Source organism: Aspergillus novofumigatus (assembly GCF_002847465.1).
Source record: "Aspergillus novofumigatus IBT 16806 chromosome Unknown P174scaffold_4, whole genome shotgun sequence".
NCBI classification, from domain to species: Eukaryota; Fungi; Ascomycota; class Eurotiomycetes; order Eurotiales; family Aspergillaceae; genus Aspergillus; species Aspergillus novofumigatus.
The window spans coordinates 2,354,208-2,371,552 of NW_020194277.1; the positions used below are offsets into that span (position 1 = coordinate 2,354,208).

General features: G+C 50.7%; 7 protein-coding genes and 1 non-coding gene across 8 annotated transcripts; 4 read left to right on the forward strand and 4 right to left on the reverse strand.

Annotated features, from left to right (window-relative positions):
- The first annotated feature begins 1,365 nt into the window (after positions 1-1,365).
- Positions 1,366-4,964, forward strand: P174DRAFT_406800 (mediator of RNA polymerase II transcription subunit 16). Its single transcript, XM_024824116.1, has 9 exons — positions 1,366-1,771; positions 1,834-2,179; positions 2,235-2,945; positions 2,999-3,218; positions 3,273-3,395; positions 3,450-3,560; positions 3,617-3,883; positions 3,942-4,073; positions 4,133-4,964. Exons 1-9 carry the CDS (start codon positions 1,626-1,628, stop codon positions 4,939-4,941), a joined length of 2,865 nt encoding a protein of 954 aa, XP_024682913.1. The 5' UTR covers positions 1,366-1,625; the 3' UTR covers positions 4,942-4,964.
- A 205-nt stretch (positions 4,965-5,169) lies between these two features.
- P174DRAFT_451210 (60S ribosomal uL29 domain-containing protein) lies at positions 5,170-6,381 on the reverse strand (the record flags this gene model as incomplete). The annotated part of the gene is made up of 4 exons (XM_024828996.1): positions 5,170-5,733; positions 5,939-6,081; positions 6,157-6,291; positions 6,346-6,381. The coding sequence occupies 4 exons, from the start codon at positions 6,379-6,381 to the stop codon at positions 5,424-5,426; spliced, it is 624 nt and encodes a 207-aa protein (XP_024682914.1). The 3' UTR covers positions 5,170-5,423.
- P174DRAFT_451211 (putative vesicle transport v-SNARE protein Gos1) lies at positions 6,375-7,376 on the forward strand (the record flags this gene model as incomplete). The annotated part of the gene is made up of 4 exons (XM_024828997.1): positions 6,375-6,625; positions 6,696-6,809; positions 6,874-7,056; positions 7,107-7,376. Exons 1-4 carry the CDS (start codon positions 6,560-6,562, stop codon positions 7,374-7,376), a joined length of 633 nt encoding a protein of 210 aa, XP_024682915.1. The 5' UTR covers positions 6,375-6,559.
- Positions 7,377-7,587: 211 nt separating this feature from the next.
- P174DRAFT_370728 (mitochondrial ATPase complex subunit ATP10) lies at positions 7,588-8,730 on the reverse strand (the record flags this gene model as incomplete). The annotated part of the gene is made up of 2 exons (XM_024822348.1): positions 7,588-8,278; positions 8,339-8,730. The coding sequence occupies 2 exons, from the start codon at positions 8,728-8,730 to the stop codon at positions 7,588-7,590; spliced, it is 1,083 nt and encodes a 360-aa protein (XP_024682916.1).
- A 228-nt stretch (positions 8,731-8,958) lies between these two features.
- On the forward strand, positions 8,959-11,453 carry P174DRAFT_451212 (DNA-directed DNA polymerase IV). Its single transcript, XM_024828998.1, has 4 exons — positions 8,959-9,502; positions 9,559-9,731; positions 9,784-10,149; positions 10,199-11,453. Exons 1-4 carry the CDS (start codon positions 9,091-9,093, stop codon positions 11,363-11,365), a joined length of 2,118 nt encoding a protein of 705 aa, XP_024682917.1. The 5' UTR covers positions 8,959-9,090; the 3' UTR covers positions 11,366-11,453.
- Positions 11,454-12,211: 758 nt separating this feature from the next.
- Positions 12,212-15,157, forward strand: P174DRAFT_441605 (uncharacterized protein). The gene is made up of 6 exons (XM_024827361.1): positions 12,212-12,334; positions 12,408-13,011; positions 13,115-14,124; positions 14,177-14,566; positions 14,616-14,802; positions 14,853-15,157. The coding sequence occupies exons 2-6, from the start codon at positions 12,504-12,506 to the stop codon at positions 14,960-14,962; spliced, it is 2,205 nt and encodes a 734-aa protein (XP_024682918.1). The 5' UTR covers positions 12,212-12,334; positions 12,408-12,503; the 3' UTR covers positions 14,963-15,157.
- Positions 15,158-15,230: 73 nt separating this feature from the next.
- On the reverse strand, positions 15,231-15,318 carry P174DRAFT_t101. Its single transcript has one exon. It is a non-coding gene; the product is annotated as a tRNA-Asp (tRNA).
- Positions 15,319-16,220: 902 nt separating this feature from the next.
- Positions 16,221-17,125, reverse strand: P174DRAFT_441606 (uncharacterized protein). The gene is made up of 3 exons (XM_024827362.1): positions 16,664-17,125; positions 16,543-16,622; positions 16,221-16,470 (listed from the first exon to the last, which is right to left on the reverse strand). Exons 1-3 carry the CDS (start codon positions 16,832-16,834, stop codon positions 16,362-16,364), a joined length of 360 nt encoding a protein of 119 aa, XP_024682919.1. The 5' UTR covers positions 16,835-17,125; the 3' UTR covers positions 16,221-16,361.
- Positions 17,126-17,345: the final 220 nt, after the last annotated feature.

The window sequence follows — 17,345 nt, forward strand, 5'->3', positions numbered from 1 at the left end:
GAACCAGCTTTTGGCTGGGAATTAAGAGTAACTGACGGAGAGAAATTCAGGGAGAAGAGTTGGCCGAGGGATTAATATAGACGGGAAATAGAAAGAGTAGGCGAGAATGATGAAGCAGGGGAGAGTGAATAACCACCACCTAAGCCATAGGAGGAAGAAGTGGTTGGTGTTGTGGTGGAAGAAAGATTGTTCTTGAGAAGAGTCTGTCTGTCTGTCTGGCGTCTCTCGCTTGGTGCCGATGGTTGTGTTTATTTTGACTGACCCACGGGGAGAGACGACGGGAAGAAGCACCGCCGATGGTTTAGTCAAATAAAGGATCAGACGTGGTGGGATTAGACGTAGTGGAAAGGAATCATGGACCAAGACTATTGAAATCGCCGTTAGGGTTGACCAGGGTCGAAGAGCAACAGGTGGTATGTCAGAAGGAATGTTGCTGTTGGCTGTTGGCGACGTGAAGGGTTGGTAGTAATGGCAATATATAAAGGTATCATCCGACGGCAATGGAGATCGTCATTGTCTTCGTGGTAGCAGTTAAGGGTTCTTTGGCGAGGGAAAGGAACAGGTCTTGTGGCTTAAGACGGCGCGAAGGATATCTACCAGACTATCTACGACATAGGGGGACTTGGTCTACTGCAGTTTGATGAACCAGTAGAGGTATCTGAAAGCTTGCTGCACTAGATAACATCAATTAAGAGCAATCTCATCCATTCACTGCTAGCTGAATTCTCATTTCGCTTTATGACGAGATGATTCTGGTGATATTGATGCATTATTGTTATGATGATTTGCAGAGTTTTAGGCTGATTGTTCCCCATCCTTTGATTGGTGCAGTTTCATTGGTCAACCTTATAAGATGCCTGGGGCCACACTGTTGAGGGCTAAAGAAATGAGGTATCAGGTCAGCTTGGAAGGCTTCAATATCCACAAACTTTGTATCATTTTGTTGCAAGAATACAGGGTTTATTATATCTTTCAATCTGTGAATGTGGAGACTGTCCATCAAGCTGCAGCGTTGTCGAGAGGTAGACACGCTCTTATAAAGTTGGGCAGTTGACGTTTTCTCCTCAGATCGCACGATGTGCCATGTTCAGAGTATTCAAATGTGCACTATTAACTTGAAAACACATATCGCATCACATGGAATGAGTTGATCAATGCGAGGATGCTTTTCCTACCGACCTCGCCGGCGTTCTGAAGGGTTTTCTTGTATCTGTCGATATAGAGTCGAAGCCGCCAATCAAGGAAGGTTGAGCGGTTGGCCGGGAGATTGGCGCACATGACATCACATGACGGATGACTGATCAGCTTGATTAGTTGGATGAATGTGGAGAACGAACTAAGATGATGCTACTGATAGAAGAGACACAAAGGCTTAATGATAAAGTGAAAAATCATCATCATGGCAAAGAACTCGTTGATATGACATTGTCGGATTTTTCCTGATTAGGTAGAATTCGTGGTCATCTCGTGCATTTGATCTTCAGGATATCGCGGACGTTGGAACGGGTTCTCCGGTCTCGCAGGCCATCGCTTTTATAGCTGGCGGATAATGATGGTGCTGGCACTTCTCTGAAGCTGTACCTCGTCATCGATTGTTGTAAATCAAGACACAATACCTGTTCAAAATGCCCTTGATCATGGAAGACAGCATCAATGTCGACGATTTGTTTGGAGAGCCCGGCTCCCTCGAGCTGGGTTTGTCCCCTTCTACTACCTCTCCTAGAGGTCTTGCACAACGCTTAGATGAAATGAGACTGATAGGGTGTTGTCAGTAAGTATCAGGATTAAGCTTGCGGGGTTACAAGCATGACACCAAATCTAACACTACATCAGGAAGATTGCATGGTCGAAACTCGGATGTATTGCATACATCTCTCAGGACGGTCTGAGAGTCAATGTCCGTCATCTCCAGTGTCGACCCTCAGATGGAAAATGGGTCCTTGGTGAGGAAACCCCTCTATTGCCGGTCACCGATGCTCATGGAGGGCACACCTTAATTCATCTGTGCTGGAATGAGCCAGGGGCCGAACTGGCGGTGGCAGATTCTTCAGGAAGGGTATCCATCTACTCAATTTCTATTGCACTCAACAGCATTGCTGGTCATCGTCAAGCAGCTTTCGATCCTGATGATGACGGTGCTCAAATAGTGGGTATGATGTGGTTGAACACCCAACGCACGGTGCGTATTCGCCGATCTGGAGACCTTCCTGGACCCTTGGCTCACTGTCGTGCAGGTGCATTCCTTCTATCAAGCGGCAAAGGTGCAGGGACGCTGGGCCTACTCGCCATTTCGACGTCGTCCAATCGGCCCGTTCCATCCAGTCAATAAGGCAGGTTTGGTCTGCGTGACGAGGTCCGGAATCATTCGACTGTTGTATCAGAATCCCGACAGCAGATGGGCAGAGATCTCTGCAGAACTTAAAAATACAGGCTACTCAGACCGACTCCTGACCCACGCGGCCTTGGTATCTACGCAGGGCGGCATCCTCGTTGCCACACACTCAGCATGCCAGAAAATCTGTCTTTATCGCGTTCACATCGCCTGGACTCCGACTCAATACGACCCTGGCCAGCAAAAACCGCCAGCCCCTTGGCCTGTCCCTTCCTTCCGCTTCCTCCATTGCAAAGTCGAATCTCAGTGCGACGTGCCAGGCACGAACCGCAATGCGGGAGATAGTGCGCCGGGCTTGCCCTCATTTACTAACTCTCTTTACTGTCTTACCGGATTGGATATTGTGCTTCCAGCCCTCGATAACCCAGCGGGCTCAACGGCAAATCCTTGGGTGGTCGCCATCTATTCAGCCCCTCTCCACATCACGCAAGATCATCCTCAGCAACAAGGTCCAGCAAGCGTCATTGTACGGTGGCAGTTGGACACCGGTCCGTTGACTCTTCATCCGAAATTTGATGAAGTCCCTTCGAAGAAAAACAATGCCCAGGTCAAGGTAAGTACTTTGACGTTGATGGTCGTTTGTATCGCTGTTAACAATTGAGGCAGCCGAAATTGGAGCTGCGTCGGTTGGATGATGTGTATTCCGACAAGTACGCCATCTCGATAGACCAGATTGAGTATGGCAATGTGCTCGCCATCACATACGATGACGGCTCTGTGGTCTTCTATGATCCCAAGACCATGGCTGTGTTCAACGGAGTCGACGACGCAAACACCGTAACCAGCTTGGCTCAGGCGGGCTTTCACCACCCCCCAGAGCCTTCAGGTCAGTAATATTTCGGTCGCATTGCCTCAAGCACGCTGACTTATGAATTTGCAGCAGGTCTTCATATCAGCTTCTCACCAAACGCTTGCGCTGCTGTAACGCTTGACGGAGAGGGACAAATTCAACTAAGGCTCACGGAGCACTCTTACGGGGCTGAGGGCGGACTTCATGATGAGAGTACGTGTCTTGACTGCAAGGTATGAATTGGCGCATTTGCTGATACCACACTAGACAAATATTCGGCTGCTATTGCAGCGCTGACCTTAGCCTTTTGTCGTGGATGTGGAAGCGACGTAAATACAGATGACATACTGTTGATTCTTGTACGACAACTGACACCCGGTTAGTTCACATCCTTCGATTTGTGCAATGATCTTTTTCGCTAACAAAATGTACAGAGGCACAAGCCACCTTCATAAACGAAGCGTACCGTGCTTTGCCTATAAACTGCAACTTTACAGTAGAACAGGATAAGCTTATGAACCATCCTTACATTCCCCGGTGTCTAAGTATTCAAGCTGCTCTGGGATTCAAGAACAAATACACGCCGCGGAGCTTCGCATCCTCTATACCTTGGGCCGTCCTCCAGCTTCGGCATGCGTCGGTGCTATATGCGTTCTTCTTTCAGTACAACAAAGGCGGTGCCACAGAACCGCATGACCCTGGTGAGATTATTAGGTTGATGGACCACGAAGCTGGTGCTAACCGTACTCTGCTGCATAGATGTCTTGCGTATGGTGCTCGGAAACACCAAATGGGCCCTTGATTTTTCATTCTACGTGCTCAACGAGCTGTTCGACCTCGCCGATGACTTTGAAAGCCTATCCGGCGACCAGGAGGCATTTACACAAAAGTGTTCGTGGTGCCTCGTCTCTACATAGCTAATCTACCATGCTAACCTCCGTTTCCGGCAGTAAAATCCACAAGCTCCCTCCCTCTCATCATCCTCCTTTCAAGCATGTCTCGTGCATTCCTGCGGTTCATCTGCCGGGGCTTGCGCGGGATTTACGCAGGCTACGCGACCGCAGCGCCTCTAAGCGGCGATGCCCGAGTTTACTACGCGGAGATCTACCAAACGCTAGAATCCGCACCGATCCGTATCGACGCATACGAGAAGTTCCTCGCGGGCGTGGACTCGGCCGTGCGCCACGCCTATCACGGCGCCGGGTTCGGCGACGCGGAACGCCCAGGCCCCGAGAAGGAACTCCTGGTGAACGCCCGTGTGCCTCCCGTGCTGGTGCCGGCGGTGTCCACCATCCTACGGCAGACGGTCCCCGCGCTCAAGACGGAGATCGACCGCATCACGATCTACATGGGTGACTACAGCTGGCTGGGCCTGTCCAACGACCGCCGCACCGAGATGTACCGGCGGAACCGGGATGTGGACATCATCAAGAAGATCCCTTGCAGACCTACTGCATCTGCTCTTCCGGAGGCCAGCGCAAATGCAAACCAGAGCGGGAAGCCCAGCTCGCAGGTGCAGCAGCGACGGCGGCGGTGCGTCCGCTGCTGCGAAGTCTCTAGCGACACACATCCGCCGCGGTCGCTGCTTTCCTTCCGTATGATTGCGAAGCTGGGGCTGTTACGAGCTTGTGTCTGCGGGGGCATGTGGACTCTGGAGCCGAGTGTGTATAACTCTGCGCAGTCGTCGGGTGCGCCGGTGGGTCACGCGACGGGACGTACGCCCGCACTGGTGGCTGCTGGGTTGGCTGGTTCGAGTTAGGATATTATAGCGATGAGTCTAATGGACATGTTTGAGTTCCTCAGGAGAGTTTCATGTTGGATAAACAGAGTGTACCAACGACAAAAGGTGGTAGTCAAAAGACCTCTACTCCGTAGTGCGAAATATCTAAGAATGTCTAAGGTAGACTCCGGATCGAACGAACTGGCCGCTCAATGCCTCATTGATACCTCCCAAAACACGTTGGCAGGCCGATCCAAGAGCATAAATCCGTAACGCACATTCAAAAAGTAAAGTCGCATTGTCATGTCATGTCAAGTAAAGCCTTCATGTATTATTGACCTGCATCTCATATCTCTAAGATACAAAATCAACCTTTAAAAGATTTTTGCAGAAACCCGAAGCCCCGCACGCACGCAAGGTTTCTAGGTCGAACTCGTCATCTTTTATAACGACCTTCCCGTAACTCCATTTCAGATCCAGAAACGACGTTGGTCTTCATTTAGGCCTGTGGAAATTGCTCGTTAGTGACTCTGCTGACTCAAACTGAATATGCCGCACGATTGCGGAATGTTGGGTCCTAATGGGGATGCGGCGCGAGGGCATACCTTGACGGCGTACTTCCGCTGGGGGAAGTGGATCTCCTTCTTGCGCTGCTTCTCCGTCTTGAGGGTGGCCTCGTGCTTGGTGAGTCTGCGGCGGAGAGCACGGGTGAGGCGGGGTCTGAGGTCAAGAGGAGTGTACTTCTTGTTCTTGTAGAACAGACGGAGCTGGGCGCGCTGGTTGGCGTTGATGACGGTGAGAACGCGAGCGATCGACTTGCGAACGTCGTGGCTGTAGAACCGCAGCAAATCAGTATTCCTGTCCCCAAATTTTGTTCTGCGCAATCTGCGATTCTGGTAGGCCCCGATTCTTCCCAGTCTGTCGTATCCGTTTGTTCCTCCGACAAATTTCCATGCCACATTTGGGGACCATTTGTGTTCTTTTCTTCGAGGTAGAATTGCAGATGCACAAGGAAGGGTTTCGAGTTCAAACGCACATTCTCTGAGTCTTCGACGAGCCACCGGCAGCGATCTTCTGGACACGGAGCTGGGAGAGCTCGGTCTTCAACTCCTCGAGCTGCTTGGAAAGGTCTTCCTTGCTCTTTCCCCAGAGCTGACCAGCCTTGACCTTGGATGTCGACTAAAATTCATCAGCATAACGAGCCCCCAACGGCTTCGAAAAAGGCCGAATCGAAAAATTGCGCATTCAACATACCATGGTGGGCGGCTTCGTGTCGTATCGTACGGGTATTGTCGACAGTGAGGATTGAAGATGGACCGGGTCAATTTGGGATGTTCGTTGTGGGACTAGGGTTTTTTTCTGTGTTGGTGCGGTCACGCTGCGGCTGGGCTAAGCGGGCACGTGACTGTGGCTGATTGCTGGGTGACGCCGCCCCGGAGGAACCCCCAACCGGCTGTCAGATAGGCCCGGGAGGATCATCGTCGAATGATGGCATTGTTCTTGGTCTCGGTGGATGTGTTATTGATGACTGCCTGGACGGCCGGATGACCCGTCGCTGATTTAGCACTGTGATCCACGTTTTATTGCTTCATTTCTGGGGCGCGGGTTTACTACCATCACTTTGTACAGAGCTTCTGACCCGACCCCGAACCAGACTATGGCAACTTCGACTGGGACCGGATGGGCTCAGCTTCGGCAGCAAGCCCGTTCGCTTGAGACTCAGGTACGAAATCCAAAACTACTTTATTAATAATTTTTTACTCGCGATTCAAGTGTTGATTGTATGTCTCTAGACCGAGAGTCTGTTTCACACCTACGCGCAGTATGCATCGATGACGAAGCTGCCTCCGAAACCATCAGAAGAAGAACAACGGGTTGAATCGCAACTGAAGGATCTTCTTGAAAAGGTGTGTACTTGGAGGTCCTCAAGTCCAGCCCAGGACGTTTATGCTGACACGATCCCGATAACAGCGTGAAGCCCTCATCTCCCAGCTCTCCCGTCTCCTCGACTCCGAAGCCACTCTTACCGCATCCGCCCTGAAACAGAGCAATCTGGCCCGCAATCGTGAAGTCCTCCAGGACCACCGCCGCGAACTGCAGCGCCTGAACGCTGCAATCGCCGAGTCCCGTGACCGAGCCAATCTTCTATCGAACGTCCGCTCCGACATTGATGCCTACCGCAATTCAAACCCGCGGCGGCCGAGGCAGACTACATGCTTGAGGAGCGGGGTCGTATAGACGAAAGCCATAGTATGATAGATGGCGTTCTGAGCCAGGCGTATGCGATCAACGAGAGTTTTGGGCTACAACGTGAAACCCTGGCCAGCATCAATCGCCGTATCGTTGGTGCTGCCAATAAGGTACCGGGAATGAATGCGTTGATCGGTAAGATTGGAACGAAGAGGAGACGTGACGCAATCATCTTGGGAGCTTTCATCGGGTTTTGCTTTTTGATGGTGTTTTTCTTCCGATGAGGTGCTGATGCTCCGTATACCGCCGATCTTCCTGTGTTATAATTCCTTGCTCAGCGTCGATTCTTCATCGAATATCGCACGGCGTTTGGGGATTTTTATGTACTCCTTTTCTGCATGCAAGCACTAATCACAATGGCCAAGGCGTTTCAGGTTGTCTATTTCACATTTATTTATATGTACATACAGGGACAGACTGCTATAGCCCTAGAGCTCACCGCATGACCACTCTTGGCTTCAGATTTGCGGCTTCACTTTGGTCTCTTCCCGCCCATTCTTCAGCCGGTAGCTCCGACTCGAGACTGATTCTTCTCTCCTGGATTAATTTGCGAACACCATTGTTCAATCCCTCCAGCTCGCCTTCCTCTGCCGGCCCGCTACCCGCCCATCGGATGCGGCAGTTCTCGTCCAGCAGATAGACATAACCAACCTTACTGTTCATCATTCCGATTGCTTCTTTCAACCCATCCGTAAGGCCTTTGCGCACAAGGAAATACCGTTCGTGCTGCTCCTTGGGCAGATTGGCCCGCATTCGCCACATGAAAGTACGAACGAGCCAAGCCTTCATCGCATTCTCTTCCAGGTTGATATCGACCTTCTGCACAAGCTCGCTTCCGCTCTTCATCGCCTCCCATAGACCGGGGTTCTGCTTTGGGCCCGTAAATGTCGCAACCTGCGACTCTGCCCAGACGCTCGAGAAGACGTTGACGACGGACACTTTGCCGCGGAGTATCGAGGTGGTGTTTTGCGGTTGTTTCGGCGACGCAAGAGTGATACCGTACATGTTAGGGAAGTAGAGGGCTTTGTCTCGTTTGAACAATCGGGGGTTCGATTTGAACGTTTTACCCTCGTGGTAGCGCATGTTGGACCATTCTCTGAAGTATGGTTTTGCGACTTGCCTTGTTCTGTTGATAGCGGCATGGTTAGTTTGCTATATATGATAGACGGCGGACGGATCTTCATACAATTCCTTGCGTCTCTCTATGTGTTTATTGTAATTGACGAAATCGTCCCGTCTCTGTTGCAATGATCGCTCGTCGACGCCAGTATTTTGTCCTTCTTGAGGTGGAATCACTGTGCCGATGGGACGGTCGAGGGCGGGAGGGACAAAGTCCGCATCGCCAGGCTGAGGTGCTGATGGGGAATCATTCTGTTTGAACTGAATCTTGTCGCTTGTGGCTGGCTTGCTTGCTGTGGCAGGCTTCACGTCGTCGCCGCTCTTGCTTTTGCTAGTGGCATAGTAGCGCAGTGATGGCTGCAGTCTGGTGACATTGCGGAGTTGACAGCTGAGGCAGCGGCCACCTTGTAACAGGGATGCGTCTGCGAGTGATGATAGACGCACTGATGACTTCCACATTTTGATGAGTGCCAATTGGCTGAAATGAGTGGTAAGTGAAAGATCAGTTGGGACGACACTGGCTAAGATAATCTCAACTTCTCAAGCTCTCCGGATCCGCCGACGGCCGACAGCTGTTTGGCAAAGAGAGTAATTTAATTGATTTCTGGTCATGTGACTTGGTGGCACTTTCGTGCTTGTCACACGCGTATCTGCCTTCGGTCGCGTCTAAGTCTAATGGTCAGCATCACGACATCGATTCATACCAAGTAAACTCTCAATAGTCAAAGCTATCTGTTAGGCAGCCGAAGCCGATCACTCATCCATGGCTCGAGGTCCCTCGCAAAGTTTTGCGCAATCAACCCCCATCCAGGCCAGAGAATGGCGGAAAAGATTTTGGACAAAGTTGCCTTTTTCAAGGCACTGGAACAGCTGGATTGCTTGATAGATGATTCGGAGGATGAGGCTGATATTAAACTCTCTCATATCATCAAACGATCCAGGAATAGTGACAATATTATCTCTTCGAATTGTTGCGAAGATACACCACCTTTCAAACTGCTACGTGCCACTTCAGCACCCCAGTCTACTTCGACCAGCATCGCAGGCTCAAGTGCCCAAAGCAAGATGCTTACGCCCGGAAGCGATGGCTTGCAGGCAGGAGTCAAAAGGTCCAACACTACCGGGACCTTGACTGGACGTTCAGAAGCCGACAAACAATCTAAACGAAGACGGGTGATCACCCCTAGGACTGTTGCTGAAGAGCAGCAGATCTTCAAGGGCCTTGTATTCTGTGAGTACCTGGCTATATGCAGTCAGGATTTCTCCACCTGCTAACATTGTCGCCAGTCTTCTTTCCTAACAACGATGTCTCGCCTCTTCGGCGCCTACGGATCCAGCGTGCTCAGGAGTACGGTGCCACCTGGGCGAAGACATGGGAAGCTCATATCACTCATGTGATAGTTGACAAAGGGTTGATGTTCCAAGATGTTCTTAAACATCTCAAACTCGGGGCCTTCCCGGTGAGTAGACGGCGAGCTGTGCAGCTATTGCATATTTTCCTGACTTTAGCAGCCCCATGTTGCTCTGCTCGATGAAAGTTATCCTTCCGAGTGTATCAAATTCAAGTCTGTACTAAGCACAACGCTTGTTCGATTCCGTGTCCGTGGAGCACCTTGCCCTGAGGCTGAAGAGACGAACCCCCCAAACGAGACGCCTTCGACCGCTTCTTTACCCTTGAAACCAGGTCGGAAACAACGGGTCACTCCTACCCCTTCTCAAGACTCGAGAGACCAGTGTGTTGTCAATCCCACTCCCGAAAAGCCCGTCGAGGCGCCCTCGGATGAAATACATCAAGAACAGCGTGTCCCAGAACTCTCTTCCCGCGAGCGGGATGCCTTGGATGACATGATCGAAGCAGCTAAAGCTGCAAAAGACTTGGTGAGTGTCGACACCCTATCGACGAATATGACTGCTGACCCAAATGCAGCCTTTGGACCCTCTGGAGGAAAGCTCTGTCGAAGCAAACGATACCGAGGCCTCGGACGCGTCCGATACAGAATCGGTTGGGAAGAAAGAAAGCGACCGGTCTAAAGAGGACAAGATGGTAGAGGCCTGGCAGCAGAAATTCGCTTGCATGCAGAAACACGATTCAAATTCCAAGGTGGACAACCCGAACAGTAAGACCATCGCAGTCCTCCAGCAAATGCTGGACTACTATACAAGGACATCGGATCAGTGGCGTACGTTGGCCTATCGAAAAGCGATCGCTGCTCTTCGCAGACAACCGAAAAAAGTCGTCACCAGAGCGCAGGCGCGTGCTATTCCCGGCATAGGCCCGCGCTTAGCAGACAAGATCGAGGAGATCGTGTTTACAAACCGGCTACGTCGTTTAGAAAACGCAAACAATATGCCCGAAGATCGCATACTACAAGAATTCTTAGGGGTCTACGGTGCCGGTATATCGCAGGCGTCTCGATGGATTGCTCAGGGCTACAGGTCCCTGGATGATCTCAACACCAAAGCCTCATTGACGAAATCACAGCGGATTGGAGTGGAACACTACCACGATTTTGCGCAGCGAATTCCGCGGCATGAAGTCGAAGCCCACGGAGAAATCGTCCGAAAGGCGGTCCAGAAGGCGGACCCTGGGATGCAGGTCATCATCGGTGGTTCTTACCGGCGCGGGGCGTCCGACTCAGGTGACATCGATCTGCTAATCACAAAAGGCGATGCTACTATTGAGCAGATCAGGGCGATGATGATGGACAATGTGATTCCTCAACTCTTTCAAGACGGATTCCTCCAGGTCAGTCTCGCCAGCAGCTCCCGAGGCGACGGTTCCAAATGGCATGGAGCGTCTGCATTGCCTGGCAGCAAAATCTGGCGCCGCATTGATCTTCTATTTGTACCTGGATCTGAAATAGGGGCCGCGCTGATTTATTTCACGGGGAATGACATATTCAACCGGAGCATGAGACTTCTGGCGAGTAAGAGGGGGATGCGTTTGAACCAACGAGGACTTTATGCAGATTGCCTACGTGGAGAGCAACGAAAGAAGCTAAACGAAGGCCGGCTCCTTGAGGGACGCGATGAGAGACGAATCTTTGAGATTCTTGGGGTTCCATGGCGACCTCCCGAGCATCGCATATGCTGACGTATCAGGCGGATTTGCGATTAATGATTGATGACTGATGACTGACGCTGATGACTGGATGACAGCATGATATGTCACGTATGCCTAGGTAACTAGCTCTTGAATAGGAACTCTTTGCTTTTTCCCTTGCTTCTCAAGATTTAAGGAGTCTAACTTTCCTTGGTGACGGGATTTCAGCTCGCGTAAGCCAGACTTCTTTACCTCTCCAGCGAGTTGGTAATTTCTACTGTTTGTTCTTACGGACTCGACAGGATAAGGAATAGCGAATACGCACTACTGTCGAGTCCAATGCAGGGTTTGGTCTTTGGCCTGTCAGCTCGAGGACAAAAGGCGGTCTCTAGATGGATATGCATCTCTACTATGTGCAGTGAGGTGGATATTGGATACCGTGTTATTTTGGGGGTATGTGGACTGTGGACTGTGTATCTGGTACAGCAGAGGCGTAGAACCCATAGAAGGAAAAGTGGCCAACAATTAGACTCAAGAGTAGACTCGAGTGGTGAGATTTCTCTATAGAGTCTCCTCCATCATAGATACTTTCCATGACCAAGTCTCAAACATCCGTGCCCATCGAGAAACGACAATAATAATAAATAAAAGACACTGACCGACCTCATCACCGACATCATCACCGCCTTGCATGCGGTGAAGCACATCCCAGTAGCCACAGTGAAGCTTCCAGGCGGCAGGCCCCAGACCGCCTGTGAAGAAGCCATTTTGCCGCTACCTCGCGAATTATTGCTGCTCCATCCCACTCCCCATCTCCTCCTCTTCTTCTTACCATCCTCTCAATCTCAATCCAAGCGGTATTCTGCTTTTTGTTTCTACAGTAATATCATCTTGATAGGCTCTTCCTGCTGGTAGGCATTGCCACAGGACGGGTCAGGCTCTTGTGTTGCTCACGTCGCGAGGATCTTTTTTTGCCATCGATTCCACCCCTCGTCCGAGTCTCACCTGTGCGTCACAACAGTTAGTGATCCTGTGCTATCACGCAGTTTTCTGTGATTCTTTGTGATGGATATTGACCCTTGATACTAATTAGCTATTTGATTGAAGATTTAATACTACAGGATCCATTGGTCGTCATTTCTGTCGAGGTCATCCTGACTGGTCGCACACTTGTCCACACGCCCTCGCCATGGGTCGCAAACCAAACCAGCTCATCCTCGAGTTTTTCATTCGAGGTCAAAAACTCGAAGACGCCAGTAATCGCTACCAACACACGTGCAGAGCCTGCGGGGAGAAATTCCCCAAAGGTCGCATCGACAGCTTGACCAACCATTTGGTGAAGAAGTGTCAAGCGATCCCGCTGCGTGACAGACAACGCGTTCTACTGAGACTCCACGAACTCCCCGACCTTGCCGACGGCGATCAGAACAAGGATCCCAACCTGGCGGGCCAGGGCAAAGGCAAATCGGTTGATCTGCCATACACGACAAGACAAAATTTTGATGGCCTAAACGTGCTGGCAGAAGCCTCGAGACAAGTCGGCGCCTCCGACCAGACCAAACAGGGCCGCCCAGCATATGCTCAGTCTGTCACTGTTGGTGGTAAGACTGTGGTTGTTGACCCGGCGCTCGAGGCCGAAGGTTTTCAGGGTCATCCTACTCAACCAGAGCATATTGAGGAGGACATCAAACCGCCTGGTAAGATTCTTTTCTTTCCTTTACTCATGGATCACCTTCGCTTTTGACTTTGTCGATATCGTGCCCTTTTTTGGTGTCGCGCGCTAACGTGATTATTGTACAGGAACCCCCCAGCTTTCGGCTGCGACGGCCATTCCTTCCCTTCCAAGCACTTCGATGAATGAGCATCCTTCCTCTGCGTCCCCTCCGCTGGTGGAGCATTCGTTGACCCCCGATCCTACCTCCAATGCTCGCCAATCACAGCTGTCTATGATCGCCGCATCGGCTAGTGAGATGGTTCCTCAGGGCATCTCGATGGATCATGATCCGAACGCTCTCATGTCGGATGGCCTGCCCAAGCTTGGCTCATCCCCGTGGAATCAGCAGCTTTCGAGTCATGAACAGCTTCTCTTCGACAGCCTTCAGGAACATGACCCTACTCTTACCGCTGCGACTCAACGTGCGGCCTCCTTCCCTCGTCCTATCGCCATGAATCCAAATTCTCAGGCCAAGGGTTTTGTCAATGAATTTGGGAACGCCACCAAGCCGACTAAGCCTAAGGTGCGCGGTCGCTTCTCCGCCGCGAGACGCAGGGAGGTGCAAGAAGTGCGCAAACGAGGAGCTTGTATCCGCTGCCGCATGCTCAAGAAACCGTGCTCCGGTGACAGCCCTTGCACGACCTGCGCTAGTGTTGAGAGCGCTCGTCTTTGGAAGCATCCATGCATTCGCACTCGTATTGCAGAGGAATTTGAACTTTACAACGCCAACTTGCATGCCACCCTTGCATATCACGATGTCAGCAGTATAAAGAATCAAGTCAAATTCGAGCACTATGCCGGCCGCATCGAGGTTACTCACTTCGAAGAGAGTATGGTCTACATCACTTTCAGTGGACTCCAAGGTCACAAGCCATCGATGTCGACGCTTGATCCTCAGCTTCAAGGCCTTGGAGACGATCCCCAGTTTCAGGGACCGCTGCACGAACTTTACCTGGTCGACAGCGATGCCGATGACCTTCCTGGAAAGATTGAAATGTACATCAAGAAGACAGCGCCTTTTTTCTACGCGCGGGAAACTTCCGAGATCATCAAGCACACTTTGCTACTCGCGTCGGAGCTGAGTCAGCAGAAGAAGGTAAGCATCAATTCAGTTCGACGCATTGCGATTTGGTGTCTGACATATGTAGGATGTCTTGTTGGAACGAGTCTTGGAGTTGTGGGTTGCAACGCACATCCTGGTCGACTCGGAGCTTCGCTGGAAAACGTACTGCAACCCAACCCTGCCACCCACCTCGATGCACTCTCTCGCGCAGCCGTCAGATGACGGCCGCATGCCTATTGACGAGGTTACCAACGCCGAATCCTACGGGCTCCTTTGCAACCAGTTGCGCGCCGCGACCGAGAAGCGGGCCTCTCAATTGAGCAAATCTGTGATGAATGACCTGGAACGCAGATTACTGCAGCGTCAGCAAAGCGGCTGGTTTGAGACCTTCCTGGTTGCACTACTGCTTCTGAACTGCGTTGAACGGACTTGCTGGCTCTTCCGTTCCTGGGATGACGAGAACTTTGCGCAGCGGGTAAGTATTTCATTGCCGTTAGTCTCGGTTATACCTAACACGATTGTAGTGGCCTCTGGACAAGCGTCCTCCATACTATGCCAGCCAAGGCGATCGCTTCTCTGACATTCTGCACATGTTGCTGAAGATGCGCAGCCTGCCCCCCAAGGCGGCTCCAGGACCGGATGGCATTCTGAAGGCTATGGACGGTAGTGACGAGAACGCGGCTCGCTGGTTTGACATGATCAAAATCACTCGTAAGTGAGATTGCCCGTTTATTGATAGTTGTGAAAACTAACTTCAACAGCTCTCTACCTCGAGCAACGCCAGGCCGCGGTTTTCGATCCCAACGACTCTCGCTCTCTCGATCTCCGCTATGGTGCCAAGCTGCTTCCCCCGACGAATGTTTACGCGTAAGCGTGGAAGCAAAATTGATGTGATCATGAAATTCGATGAAGCGGTTTGCGATCGGCTATGTATTACAGAGGTTACTGAGTACGGTGAGGCGGTTCAATCGATTTTGTCTTTTCTTGCCGTTTTTGTAGCCCTACCTTTTAAGGATGTATGTTTATTTATGTACGAGTCATTTCACTTTAGTATAATAATGCAGAGGTACCTCTCTGGATCGAGAATGCGAGTATGGCAAGACAAAAATATAGAACAGTGAGTGGCTTCGGCAAAAAATCTCCCCGACAGGGAGTCGAACCCTGGTCTCCCGCGCTCGTTCTCGTTGGAGTGACAAGCGGAAATCATGACCGTTAGACCATCGAGGATGGGGATATACCCGGTCGGCCTATTCTAGTTTGATAAGATTGATGATGTACTGCGATTTTAACCCATACAATAGTTGTACAAAGTTATCTTACCCTTCATGAATGACTTAGATAGCTTCCCGATCAGTAGGTACCTAGTAACTAACCAGACATATTCCACATCCCACAGAGCACTAGCACCAGCAGTAGCACCAGCGCAGCACAGCACCGCAGAGAACCCTAGTCCAGTCCCTCAGGAAACCAACTATCATAGTCCCGCCTGCAAACGCAGAAAGGGTCGCATATCTCCTCCTCAGAGAAATCCTCGTTTATATGCGTGACATGTCTCTTGAGACCCAGTTGATGGAGCCGGGGTATGGTATCTCGGTGGTTTGGGCTTTCGCTTCTGGTGTCGACTTCTGCTTGTGCGTTTGGTTGGTCCTGGTTCTGAGTCTGGGATTGGTTTGTGGGAAATGTGACGGACGTTCAAGGATCACGGAGTGGTCTGTTGATTTTGATTTTGCCTCGGGGGCGGTTGTCGTAGACCAGGTATTCATGAATTGACTATTATCATTATTAGGCTTTGGTGTTGGACAGCTGGAGGAAAAGAGACGGACTACCCCACTGTAAACCGCTAATTTTACTCGTCAGAGTCTCTGTAAGCGATGCGAGGAGGTCAGGGATGAGGATTGGATCGCTTGGAGTGTAGTGTATGAGACGCGAGGTTCTTGACACGGGTGTGACCTGGTTCTGTTGATGAGCCAGTATGTTTTCTGTTTCGGGCCATTTGCGGAAGATGAGGAGGTACCTCTATTCCATTTCCATTTTGCATTGCTGGAATTGATCAGCGTGGTTGTAGAGGATAGAGTCATGTAAGTCATGTTGGTGATGTTGACAAGGACAGAGAGCGGTTTGTACATAGACCGTGAAGGATGCATAAATGCATTTGCACATACACCAGAGTAAACGGACTCCGTTTAGCCAACTACAACGTACAAAGGGGATACAAATCATCACATCGTCATAGCATACAATAAGGTATACAATCCACAGGCAATAAATCATCACGACACAGCCTCCTCCCGAGAGTGACTGTGAGTCTGCTCCAGCACCACAGCATAATACTTGCCCTCTTCCGAGGTATCATGGTACGGGCCAGCCGCCACAACCGCCCTGTCGTGCATCAGTCCTGCCATATAGACACATACACGCAAGGTATAGCAAAAGAGAAGGGGGAAAACATACCACCCCTTATACTTAGGCTGATTAAAAATCTCCGTAAACGCCCTTAGAATCCGCAAGGGGAGTTCGAGAATGGAAGGCAACTCCGGCCCGGGCCGCAGATGGGCAGGCCCAGTTTGTTGACGGGCAGGTAGACGATTTCGCTCATGTTGCTTGGGTTGCGGGCTTCCTGGAAGATGAGCAGGCGGCGCGACAGGCGCGCTGTCGCTGGAGTCATTGCGTTTGTATTGGCGCTGAAGCTGCGGAGGCTTGTTGTTGAGTTGGTTGATTTGATGAGGGTGGGATCGAGGTCCATAGCTTATATTCACGTGGTGTATGATTTTGTTGTTGTTGTTGTTGCTGCTGTTGTTGCTGCTGTTGCTGCTGCTGTTGGGTGGATTTATTCACAAGTGAATATGACCTTTTTGCGTTGATATCATTCAACTGTCGACGATATGCACCCTTCTGTACAGGAGTGTGTCGGCCGCGCAGGCAGACTCCAGCAATAAGCTCTGATGACTGAGTCCGGAATTACCCCTTATATGACCATTGTGATTTGTGCTTGGTTAATAATCTGCTCATCCACCACACAGCATTCGAAGGTATCAAACGTAAATGGATGTTTGGCGGGGTCAGGCGCGCTGATACGCGTCGAGCCCACGTGTTTGGTGGGGTTCTTGATTGATAACAAGAGTATGGAGTATCAAATGATATGACACTCGGTAGGTATATAAATGTGTTTTAGATTTAAGGACATTGGTAGATTTGATACAAGTACAATTCGATTACAGATGATAAAATCCACGTCAACACCATCGGTTGACAGA